The 13451-nt window shown below is 34.7% G+C and overlaps 1 protein-coding gene across 1 annotated transcript in view; it reads left to right on the top strand.

The window, feature by feature from the left end:
* ORC5 (origin recognition complex subunit 5) overlaps positions 1-13451 on the top strand; it is a 58212-nt gene that overhangs the window by 25863 nt on the left and 18898 nt on the right. The window contains exons 9-12 of the mRNA XM_037511296.1: positions 1539-1591; positions 3290-3402; positions 4311-4358; positions 9158-9268. Of these exons, the coding sequence (XP_037367193.1) occupies positions 1539-1591; positions 3290-3402; positions 4311-4358; positions 9158-9268 (325 nt within the window). The remainder of the gene's footprint in view (positions 1-1538; positions 1592-3289; positions 3403-4310; positions 4359-9157; positions 9269-13451) is intronic.

The raw sequence follows: 13451 nt of genomic DNA, 5'->3' as shown, positions 1-13451 counted from the left end.
GGAGCAGCGGGAAAGTCAGGAGAGGTCTGCTGCACCATGTGGGTTGCTCCCTGGCTGTCTGAGGATCGAACTCATGTTGCAGAGGCTACGGATCACTTCAAAGTGAGGTGCTTAACCCTTTTTGCCAACAGGGAGGCCCACTAACATTCCTTTTGGTTTAATTAGCTGATTAGATTATAGTTCAGGTAAAACTTTGATAATCACTGAATGAGTAGAAATATTACAGAATATTCCTTTTTTCCATAATACAGAAACATATGGTGAGAATTTTTGAAAGTAAAAAAAAAGTATACTCAAAGAAATCCCACATCCCCGCCTTATTCCTTTCACTCCTTTCCTTAACCCATGTATAATTTCTAGTTTATCCTCTGTATCTTTCCTCATATTCTTAATAATATTTGGGGCTTTAAAAAAATTGAAATAACAGGGCCTCCCTGGTGGTACAAGGGATTAAGACACAATCCGCAGCCACTGAGGCACGAGTTTGATCCCCGGCCGACCAGGGAGTTACCCACATAGCTCAGCAGACCTCTCCTGACTCGCCCAGTGCTCCCCTCAGCAGTGTATTTCAGTCAGTCTGCCTGTTCTGCTCCTCACTCTGTCTCTGATGAATCCTCTCACCCCCACCCCACACCTCTGGCCTGTACCCCAGTTCTTGTATGCATAAATAAATAAATCTTAACAAAAATTGAAATAACATTGTCTTATAACATTGTAGATCCTTTTTAATTGCAAGAAAGAACAGAATAGGGCAGTGAAAATAGCGTGAACTCTGCAGATATTCTACAAGATTTTCAGCTCTTTGTTCCACTGCTGATGCATGTCCCTGGAGAACTTGTACTGTGAGCCTCAGTTTTCTGATATAATGACCCTTCCTTTAAGATACTTTTATTGAGTTTAGAAATGGTATATAATAATTGCATCTAGTATCATAACTGGAACATTGGGAGTTTTTTGGAATGGTAGGTGGTGTTAATGTATTGGTAATTTTTGGTAGTTTTACAGTTATGATCAGAAGAAAAAAGACTTAAAATTAACACATGGGCCTCCCTTGGTGGTGCAGCAGTTGAGTGCTGGGCTGCGAAGCTGCCTGTAGCCTTCGCAGCGCCGGTTCAATCCCTCGCTGCCGACGAGGGTCCCACAAGGCGCAACAGACCTCTCCTGCTGCGCCTGCTGTTTCCCTCAGCAGTGTATTTCGTCAGTCGGCCTGTTCTGTTCCCCACTCTGGCTTGGGTGAATTCTCTCACCCTCCTGCGCTTCTGACTGTACCCAGTGCTTGTATAAATAAATAAATAAATCTTAAAAAAAAATTAACACATGGATATTGATTTAAAAGTTTATATCTTCCTAATATATATTAAATGATTTTATAGTATTATAAACATATATATTGCTTGTATATTATTTTTCTTATTTAATAGGAAATTGAATCTACTATGTTAATTAGTAAAAGGAATTTAGATTTTTTTTTTTAGAACTTTCTTAGGACTTTAATGTGATTATTTTCCATCCTTTTTTGCTTTGCTGTTTTCTTTCAGTTCACAGTGGGAAAAGCTACAGAAAGATGACACAGATTCAGGACAACTGAAAGGTATTAAAGGAAATGAAACAGTTTTTAAAGACATTGTTTTCATTGATAACTAATAAGCAAGACACTAAAATTAATACTAAGCATCAGTCAGTAAATAGAGGTATAAAATAGAATTTACTTTTCCAGTACTTATTTTCAATCAATCATATTCTTTTAAGTGAAGGTTTAATAAGATGAAATAGTTTGAATACCAGCTTTCTGTCTTCTGAATGTTAAATTATATCATGTGAAAATCAAACAGCTTATATTTCTTTAAATGTTTTTGTTAATGGGCCTCCCCGGTGGCGCAGCGGTTGAGCGCTGGGTTGCGAAGCTGCGCGCGGCCTCTGCGGCGCCGGTTCGATCCCCGGCTGCTCCCCGGCCACTGGAGGAGGGTCCCACATGGCGCGCAGACCTCTCCTGCCGCCCGCTGCTCCCCTCAGCAGTGTACTTCGGTCCTTCTGCCTGCTCTGCTCCCCGCTCTGGCTCTGGTGAATTCTCTCGCCCTCCCGCGCTTCTGACTGTACCCAGTGCATGTATAAACAAAACAAACAAACAAACCAGCAAACAAATAAATAAAGCATGCCTCTATAAAAAAAATAAATAAATAAATAAATAAAAATAAATGTTTTTGTTAATTATATGACACTTTTATCTTAGTATGTATTTCATGAGTTCTGTGGAAGAAAATCCAATTTTATGTTAACCTAACTTGGCTATATTTCAGTTATGTTTTGAAAACTTTGTGCTTTGTTTTCTTTAAAGAAACCGTTACTTTGTATTTATCTCAATAGAATTACTTTTAATTAAAAATAAAGCTAATATCTAAAATGTTCTTTAAAATTAGGTCAGTGACTGGGGCTTGGGAGAACTGATATCAGATGAAGGTGTATTGAGATTCTCTTTTGTCTGTTTTGGTTTCTAAATACTCAAGATGTTATCAAATGACATCCATTTGTGTTGTAATGGAAAGAAATAGTAGCAGGTGTTACTAGAAAAGTCTACAATAATTGGTCTGTATTCTCTGTGACCTTAAGCCCAATTCAATTTCTTCATCTAAAATGGGAAGAATATGTAGCTTTAAGTTACTGCAAAGATTAAGAGATGATACTTAAATAAAGCACGTATCTCCTAGCTCAATGTCTGAACATTCTAAATATTTAGCAAATATCAGATTCTGTCTCCCCTTCTTATAAGAATTGGGCTGCTGACTTAGTTATTCAGTTATTTTATGTCTCCATTTTGTTATTTCCTTTGTGTAGAGGCACTGTAGGGATACAAAAACCACAAGAAATGTTGCTCCTTCAGTAAAAAATATAATTTATAATTATTTGTTAATGAAGGTATAAATTTACATGGGCTATATGTGAAATATACAAAATAGGAATTCATAGTGGAGATAGATTAACTAATTTTGTCTGTTAGGAGAGTATCAGGGAATGTTTAATCAAGAATGTGGCTTTGAAGGACAGGATGGGTAGGTTTTAGATTTCAGAATAGGAGGAGCCAAAAACAAATAATAGAATGAGGAAAAGTATATCAATAATACTCTTCACCACCAGCACTATCACATCATTGTCATGTCACTTTAGGTTCTACAAGTAGGTCTTTTAGACAAAGAGCACCATAGGTAGTCAGAGATAAGTGAGAAAAGATAAGAGATACTTAAAGTCTAATGGTAGCCTATTAAATACCTTCATAAAACTATTGTTTTTATAGGTCTTTCGGCATATACTCATGTGGAACTTCCTTATTACTCTAAGTTTATTCTAATTGCTGCATACCTTGCTTCATACAATCCAGCAAGAACTGACAAGAGATTCTTTCTTAAGGTATGAATTTCACCTTATTTTTTAAAAGGAATATTTTGAAATTTGTCAATAGATGTTCATTTCTAAGGACAGAGATTAGAATAAGGAATAGCTAAATGTGTAGTTAGTACTCATTCTCAAAAGACTTTAAGATTATAGCCTGAAATTTAGGGGAAGTACATAGCATCGCATAAGAGTTCAGAGTACTTTAGGTAATAATACTAGATTTAAAAAAAGACATAAATAAGTTTTTGTTTAAAGATGGGAATTATTTTAAGGGTTCTAAAGCTCCAACGTTAGTGTCATGAATTCTCATCATTATCTAGAACATTGAGAGTCTTGTGCTACATGGGCATTAGTTGGAGAAATCCCATTCTGGAATTGTTTTCTTTTTGAAAAAATAATACAGAATTTGATTCACTATTAAGTATATTTGTAATACATTTTTATTTTTTGCCTGTCTTGCCCACTAATCTTTTGTTTCATGAGGGCACAGACCACATTTATTTTATTCTTCCACTGTTGAGTCCCTGTACTTAATTAACTGTTCTCAGTTAGTGTTTTTTAATGTGAATTAACAGTCTGCTTTAAGGGATGAATAAAACATCATTTGTCTTTGGAAATTTGTTTTTATAGCAATAAATGTACTATAATAAATCAGTGTAATAGGTTCTTTTAGGAAATACCATTTTATTTTAAAACTTTATATGTGAAATAATCTTGTATAGGTTGAAATCTAAATCAAATCAGCCTAAAATGTTGATATTTTGAAGTGACATTTTAGATGACAAGTAGAATAAAATAATAAAGCCAAAGATACTTAAATTGGTGTTATGTGTGTGACATGTGTGTCATGTTGAAAATAAGTTATGTTTCCTATTTTTTGGAGTACTTATTTTTCATCTAAAAATTTATTTTCCTTACTGTAGCATCATGGGAAAATCAAGAAAACTAACTTTCTAAAGAAACATGAAAAGGTAATTTACATTTTAATATCTCTAATGGGAAAATCTTATGAGTTTAGGATAGTATAGGAAGTGAATAGATGCATAATTGTATTAGTCATTTGTGTATAAGAAGTTATTTATATTAATGTGAAACCTTTATAATATAGTCGTATTCTGTTATGCTGAATACTAAGATTGAAGTCACATTCAAGTGAACTGGTATGAGAGAAAAAAGTAAGTAGACAAAGATTTTTAGTGAATTATTAATTCATAAAGGTCACCCTAGAATTTTTCACTAAACAAAGCTGATTTTTCTCTTCCTTGTTTTGTAAACTTACAGAAATAACATTGAAAAAATAGAAAAGATAAACTAGTAAAAACTTAAACAGACAAGAGAACTATAAATTTTTTTTCAAAGATTCATTTATTTATACATATAAGAACTGGGGGGTTATACATATAAGATGTATACATATAAGATGTTATACATATATAAGATGTTATACATATAAGATGTGCGGGGGGTTGTGAGAGGATTCACCAGAGACAGTGAGGAGCAGAACAGGAGGACTGACTGACTGAAATACACTGCTGAGGGGAGCAGCGGGTGAGACAGGAGAGGTCTGCTGCACCATGTGGGTAGCTCTCTAGACAGCTGGGGATTGAACTCATGCTGCAGAGGCTGCGGACAGCTTCATAGGGCTGTACCTAACCCCCTGCGCCACCAGGAAGGCCTGAGAACTATAAATTTTAAAAGTACATAGTATATTTATAATAAAGGGGTCTGAGCAGGCAAAGGACAACTGAAACCTAAACCCAAAAGCAAGTTGATTTGACCTAGGAATCTGGAAAAGTTTAGGAATTAGAATCACTAAATACTTTGGAGTGTAGGTGTGGAGCAAGATTTAAATTGATGAAAGGAGCATTAGACTGTTCAGATCACTTATTCCGCTTTATAAAGTGTATTTAAAGTGCTGCTATTTCTTGGTAAATGGAGAAGTTTGAACTATAGACTTTGCTCACTATAAGCTGTGAGTTTTTTCTCATTCCATTTTTTTTTTAATTTTATTTTTATATTCCCCATACAATTACAACCTCCTTATTTTGACCCCAATCTCTCCCCTCCCCCGCCCTCCACCCCTCATAGAGTGTCTGTGGTTCATAGTTGTTTGTTGATTATGATTTTCACTTTCTTATAGATATTCAATTTCCTGGTCCCTTATTTAAGTTTTCTAGATTCCTGCTATGAGTGAGACCATCCGGTATTTTTCTTTTTCTTTCTGGCTTATTTCGCTGAGCATGATCCCTTCCAGCGCCATCCATGTTGCTGCAAATTGCATGTGTTTATCTTTTTTGAACGCTGAGTAATATTCCATGGTGTATATGTACCACATCTTCTTGATCCAGTCATCTATTTTTGGGCATTTGGGTTGATTCCAAAGCTTAGCTATTGTAAACAGTGCTGCTATAAACATAGGGGTGCAGGTGTTCTTTGGAATTGATGTTTCTGTGTCATTTGGGTAAATACCTAGGAGTGGAATTGCTGGATCATATGGAAGCTGTATGTTTAGAAGGTCAAGAAATCTCCACACAGCTCTCCATAGTGGTTGGACCAGTTTGCTCCCACCAACAGTGCAGGGGAGTTCCTTTTTCTCCACAACCTCGCCAACATTTGTTGTTGTTAGTTTTTTTAATATGTGCCATTCTCACTGGTGTAAGATGGTATCTCATGGTAGTTTTGATTTGCATTTCCCTGATTACGAGTGATGGTGAACATTTTTTCATATGCCTGTTGGTCATTTGTATTTCCTCTTCAAAGAAGTTTCTTTTTGGCTCTTCTGCCCATTTTTTGACAGGATTATTTTCTTTGTTGTTGTTGAGTCTCATCAGCTCTTTGTAGATTTTTGTGATCAGTCCTTTATCATTAGTGTTGTGTGCAAAAATGTTCTCCCAGTTGGTGGGGTTTCTCTTAGTTTTTGTTATTGTCTCTTTTGCTGTGCAGAAGCTCTTTAATTTGATGTAGTCCCAGCTGTTGATCTTTGTCTTCACTATCACTGGTTTGGGTGATGTGTCTGTAAAGATGTTTTTGATGTGCATATCCTGTAGTGTTTCACCTATATTTCCTTCTATGTATTATATGGTTTCAGGTCTTATGTCAAGTTCTTTAATAATTTTACTCAGTATAGACTTATCAATTGGTAGCGATTTCTGCTGACTTTGAAGACATTGTTTTACTTTGTATTGGTCAAGATGGGCTAGGCTATTTTGTAGTAAAGAACAAATGCCCTAACCCTAAGTGATTTACCATAAGAAAGGTATATACATTGCTCAGGACACAATTGAATATGAGTTGGGTGACATTCTTTCAGCATATAGTGATGCCAAGTGAAACATGATGGACTTCAAAGTTGCTACCACTGTAAAAGGATGCAGTGGTTTGAAAGGCCAGGCTTGGATATAGCTCATATCACTTTTACCCATATCCTGTTGGCCAATACTCAATCATATCACTTCCATGCTAGTCTGAAAATCTAGTCTTCCTATGTGCCCAGAAGAAATAATTTGGCAGACACATCACTGTCTTTGCCCTGTATTTTAGCCTAGCAATCCTACTTGGGGAAATTTACACATGTGCACAAGGAGAAATGTGCAAGATTGATACAGTATTATTTGTGATAGTGATACAGTTTTAAAAGTAGGTGATGATTGGTCATAAGATGGAATGCATTAGGATATTTTAAATAATGGTTTTTATGTTACTATATATGTATCCATAAACAGTATGTAGCACTTTTGCATGATCTAAAGTTTTATATAAGTGATATCATTTTGTACGTCACTTTACCAAATTGCTTTTTTGCCTTTAAATATGATGTTTATGAGATTTTTCCAAATTGATACATGTAGTTCTAGTTCATCATGAAAGTGATAAAAATACCAAATTTTGCATAGCAGTTCCTACTAAGGGAGGGAAATGAAGAATGGAATGTGAGAAGGGTTCAAGAGGATTCCTGTTTATATGTAATGGGACCTAATGTTTTATTTCTTTGCACATATTGTATAATATTAGGGTTTGATAAAATTGGATACACCAATATTTATTATATTAACCTGTAGTTTTCTAAATGTTTTGAAATATTTAATAAAAACATATAAAATTTAAGACCTGAAAAATAATTTTCAAACTATCTTTTAGATATAAACAGCTAAGGTAAATATTTTACTTTTTTTTTTTTTTTAAAGATTTATTTATTTATGCATGCAAGAGCTGGGGTACAGGCCCGAGATGCAGGGGGTGAGAGGATTCACCAAACACAGAATGGGGCACAGAGCAGGCAGACTGACTGAAACACACTGCTGAGGGGAGCAGCAGGCGAGACAGAAGTCTGCCTCGCCATGTGGGTTGTTCCCTGGCCAGCCGGGGATCAAACTTGTGCTACAGAGGCTGTGGAGGCTGCGGATTACTTCATAGAACTGTGCTTAACCCCTTGTGCCACCAGGGAGGCCCCTTCAGTTTGTAATTTGAATAGGTATTTTTTTAAGTCATTTTTCTTTTAAAAAGTAGTCATCCCCATGTATATAAATGTAGTTTCTCCTTCTATTTGCTATTGCTAATATAGAGTACTTAAGTTCTTGCATTGCTACTAAAATTATCTAATAGAATTGAACTTAACACTAATTTTCTAATGATAACTAATTGTGTAATAGGACTTTGTTCACAGTATAAACATTTTCTAACCTTTAAATTTTTTTTTTTTTAAGATTTTATTTATTTATACAAGCACTGGGCACAGTCAGAAGTGCGGGAGGGTGAGAGAATTCACCAGAGCCAGAGCAGGGAACAGAACAGGCAGACTGATGAAGTACATTGCTGAGGGGAGCAGCAGGCGCAGCAGGAGAGGTCTGAGCACCATATGGGACCCTCGCCAGCAGCTGGGGAGCAAACTGGCGCTGCAGAGGCTGCGGGCAGCCTCGCAGCCCAGGACTCAACTGCTGCGCCACTGGGGAGGCCCTAACCTTTAAAATTTTTAATAAATTTTATGTTATTTCATACTGACAGCTTACTCATAAGTCATAAAACGTGTTTATTAATTTTCTAAGCTAACTTTACTATAGCTTTTTTTTTTTGAACTTTTCATCTTTTTAGAACTGTTGAACAAGTGAATTTGCCAGGTGTTACACAAAAATAGTGATGAGAATTAAGTAATAAGTTTGAGACCCTGGTTTTAGTTAGGCACTGTCCTGACAAATGGCTTCGGTAAGTCACCTAACATCTAATTACTGCAGCAAAGTAAGGTGATGTTCAGGACAAATTGGATGATTTGTGAGTTCTTTAATATTTGTTGATGCTAAAATAAACAGATCAAAATCAAACAAAAAGTATTTGTTGATGTTGTCAAAAATCTTGACGAAATCGTGATCATAACAGGAAAGTTTTATTTTTTTTAAAGTTTTTTTTTTTTATTTATGCATGCAAGAACAGGGGTACAGGCTAGAAGTACAGTGAGTGAGAGGACCCACCAGAGACAGAGTGGGCAGCACAACAGGCGGATTCACTGAAATACACTGCTGAGAGGATCAGTGGGTGAGAAAGAAGAGGTCGCTGTGCCATGTGGGTTAGCTCCCTTGCTGGGGTTCAAACTCATGCCACAGTGGCTGGTGATAGTTTTATAACACTGAGGCTTTAACTGCTGGGCCACCAGGGACTGCAAAATAGTTCTGTTGGAATCTTTGGGGAACTGTGTATAATAGAAATATATTGTTTTTGGGAATTTATAGTACAGAATGAGTGCTCTGCATAAGAAGAAAATCCATATTTTTTCTTACAGACAAGCAATCATCTCCTCGGACCAAAACCGTTCCCACTGGACAGATTATTAGCAATATTATATAGCATTGTGGACAGTAGAGTTGCTCCAACAGCAAATATCTTTTCCCAGGTAAGCTTAATAATAGTTACCTTTCATCTTTATGAAATTCTTCAATTACATAGTTGATAGAGTGAGTCAGCATATGGCACTATTTTAACTATGTAGTAAATGGGTTTTTGGTAAGTAATGGGAAATTTCCAAATATAGATTCTTTGAGAGTCTCACTGAATTTACATGTTTGCAGGTATAACTTGATGAGAAAAACATCATCCAGTAAGATAATTGTTATAATTATTTTGTTGATGAAATGAGTAGTTTTATGATTGAATTGATAAATTATAATAAAAAAGTATAGTTTAATGAATACAATTTTAAGAACATAATCTGTAATGTCCATATATATGTGTGTGTATGTGTATAAATATAAAATGTCCATGCACACACGCATACTCTACAGATAAACAGTATGCATATTTTTAAAAAAAAAACTATTTGCTTTCAAAATGCTTAAGTTCTGAAAAATTTCACTAGATGGCAGCGGTAGCATAAAAATAGGAATAGGACATTTTAAATGAAGATTTTTTAAGTTGGTGTTTTCAGCAAAACCTACTTCATAAAAATATAGTCAGAGTCGATGTCTTCATGGCATGAAGACATAGAAGAAACAAGCAAATGATGTAACTTGTTTTTATTTCATAACAGTATCATCTCAGATATTACAATGAATATTTTATGTATGCTTTTAGGTTGATACATAAATAATACATTTTAATTCACTGCAAATAAACTTGGTCTCTGAATGGACATTAGGCTTTGTAATTTGGGAGTGTTGGTAACATTAAAAACTACTACACTTTCAGTATTCTCAACATTGGAAGTTAGATAATTTTTATATAAATCAACATTTGTAAAACATTGTATTTACATTTGTTTTTGAAGAAAGGTCTAGTTATTATTGAGCTGTGTAAATAACTAGCTAAGATAGTAGATATATTGATGAACCTGTTGCTAGTCTAATTCAATTTATACATGTAGTCTGGGGATTTTCCCTCATTAAAAAAAGTACTTTGTCTGAAAATGACTTTTGGTCATACCTTACATTTTATTGATAATTTTAACTATATAATACATGAGTTTTTTTTCTGGTTTTGCTGTTGCAATACTAGGTGTTATGGTCTTTATTATAAGGAATTGAGCCTCAGAGAGGTAAATGATGTTCCCAGTGTGATACAACACGTAAATCTTTGTGAATTAAAGCCTAAGGAAGTAAGGGTGGCAGTGCTCCTACTAAACAGAGCAGAAAGGTGCGTGCCTCACATGTGATTGTACTTCTCAGGTGACCAAAATTACCTTAGTGGTAACACAATGATGTATAGTAAATTTTTTTCTTTCAGGTTGCTTATGTTTTATTCTAGGAGAATAAAACATGTACATAAAAATAAAGTTGTGAGGCTGTGAATGAATGTTAGTGTTCCTGAGACGTTAGTAAAAGAGTGATCATTTGTGGGTTGGGTAGGATGAGAGAAAAGAGACTATAGAAAAGGTAAAACAATGGAACTGGACGTGAGAATGAATAAAATTTTTTCTTGAAATATTTCTAGTTTACATAAATGAAACATTTATTGTACAAAAATGAGAAAATGTGTAAATAATAAGGGAAAATAATAAATAACATCTCTGACATCTTATGTCCAGTGGATATAGAGTTCAGTTAGATTAGAAATTTAAGAAGGTTGGATGACCAAAGATATAGAACTAGGAGAATGCAAGACAGATGTACTATCACACTGATTTAGTTGAAAGTGGACTGGGCTATATCATAGAGGTGTAGTTGTCTGGTAGTAGTAATATTGTTGCTGCCACACATCACGCTTTGCTCTTGGTACCTTGCATATGGTATCTCACACCAGCAGAGCATTTTGCATTTCATAAAGTCTTGTTACATATTTTCTTAGTCTACAAAGAGAAGGAACCGAAGCTCAGAATGCCTGAGAGGTCCGCTCACGAGCTCACAAGTGACTGGTAGCATCCAGACTTTCTCGAAGATTGTACTGGCATCAGGTCTAGAAACAAGAGGTTGCTGATTTAGAGATTTACTAGCTAGCCTGAGGCTTTTATTATAGATGAACAGCGTCACCAGTCTTTCAACAGAGATCTAGCTAAGAAACAAATTCTCCCAAAATGTATTTTTATCTTTTAATAAAGTTAAATTATTTTCAACCATAGCCATGATTAAATTCTTTTCAACTTTAACACTTGTGAAGTTCTTTTCAACCTAACCAGCCCAAAACAATCTTTTTATTCTTTATATCTTCTCATTGGCAGTAATCAAAGTGATAAATTTTGTATGTTTAAAACATTGCCTTCAAAAGTTGTTTATTTGTATGATGATAGAAATCATTTAGGACCTGATCTCAGTAATTCACATTTGGGATACAAAAGTGATGCAGGGCCTCCCCGGTGGCGCAGCGGTTGAGCGCTGGGTTGTGAAGCTGCCCACAGCCTCTGCAGTGCTGGTTTGATCCCCAGCTGCTCCCCGGCCACCAGAGAAGGGTCCCACATGGCGCGCAGACCTCTCCTGCCGCCCGCTGCTCCCCTCAGCAGTGTGCATGGTCCTTCTGCCTACTCTGCTCCCCGCTCTGGCTCTGGTGAATTCTCTCACCCTCCCGTGCTCCTGACTGTACCCAGTGCCTGTATAAATAAATAATTAATTTAAAAAATAAGTAAATAGGGGGGTGGGGGGCGGGAGGGGAGGGATTGGGATCAGAAAGGGGGGGTTACAACTGTATGGGGAATATAAAAATAAAATTTATTATTAAAAAAAAAAGGCTACTGCACAGTAAAATAAAAAATAAGTAAATAAATCTTTTAAAAAAAAAACAAAAGTGATACATGTAACTAATCCTTGTAACTTGACTTTTCCTTGGTCAATAGAAGTATTCAAGAAAATCAAACTATGTATATGCTGTCTTTAAGTATAAAATATGACAGAAATTGCATCCAAAAAATGCATGTGTTTTTCCTAAATGCCTTATTTTCTTTTCTTCTTGTTGACTCCCTTAGGAATAGCAATTTGTATTTAACTCACATTTAATTTTTTTAAGTGCCAAACAAAAATAGGACATTTGTATTGAAAATATTTATTTCATCCGACACTAGATGGCAGGATTGTTGCATTCTAGCTTTACATGAGCCAGGAAAACAGCTTCTGCTTGTGAATACTGTCTTTGATTTTTTTTAGAGGAAGGTGTTTGTTAATTTGGCTTATTAGTTATTTGAATAAAAATAAAATTGACTGAAGATATTTAATGTTGTGCGCATGCATTTGTATACTTCTGTAAATATATAAATTAAATTGGTAAGAAATTATGTCTATGAGTATTTTCCTCCTAGAAGTCAATTGCTTTTTAGTGGTTGTAATGTCTGTATGAGATGATAATGTATTGTTTTTCTATTCATTTAGTCTACATGCAGCTGTTTAAAGGATTTATTTTTACAGTGTTATTTCTCTAGCTTGATTTACTAGCTACATAATTATTTATAATTTTTCACAAATAATAAATTGATCAGATGTAGTATATACATTCAAGTTCTCTTTAAGCAAAAATTTATTTCCATTGCAGTTTGCTTAAATCTATTTAAATCTATCCTGAAATAAAGTTTTAAAAATAGTGACTTAAGGAATAATTAAAGTTATTAAAATTCCAATTGAGAGTAAGTTATTTTATTGTTACAAGAAACAATACACTCTGAATTAATACCAGTTAGCAGCTTATAGTAGAGTTAATGGTGTATATGTGCATTACTGAAAGAAACATACATGCTGATGGAAATAATATTTACATACTTAAAGTGAGAACTAATAGATACTTGAAGGGAAAAATAGAAATAAGAATTTTTATTTTAGTAGTTTCTAATATTTGATAACATAAGTATTTAAATGTTATCTTCCAAGGAAAATAAGAAACTTTGTTGAAAGTTTTCTTCTAATGTGCCTTAGTTTTGTGGACATATGATTGATACCTGTTGTGATAACTAAGTTTTGTTAATAACCAATTTAATTTAATTATTTGTTGGTATCAAACAATCTCAGTAAAGACTTGAAACTTGTTAAATTATGAACAAGTAAGTATTGTATGTGGCCTATTATAAAATAGGTGACTTTTCTTAAAAAGTTACAAGGCTCTATTTCAAATACTTTATGGTTAAAAATTATGTCATTGAATCACTCTTATGCAGTATTTCAAGCTCA

This window comes from Talpa occidentalis, unplaced genomic scaffold (genome assembly GCF_014898055.3).
Source record: "Talpa occidentalis isolate TD23 unplaced genomic scaffold, MPIMG_talOcc4v2.1, whole genome shotgun sequence".
NCBI classification, from domain to species: domain Eukaryota; kingdom Metazoa; phylum Chordata; class Mammalia; order Eulipotyphla; family Talpidae; genus Talpa; species Talpa occidentalis.
The sequence above is the reverse complement of the archived record's forward strand: the minus strand, read 5'-3'. Positions and strand labels throughout refer to the sequence as shown.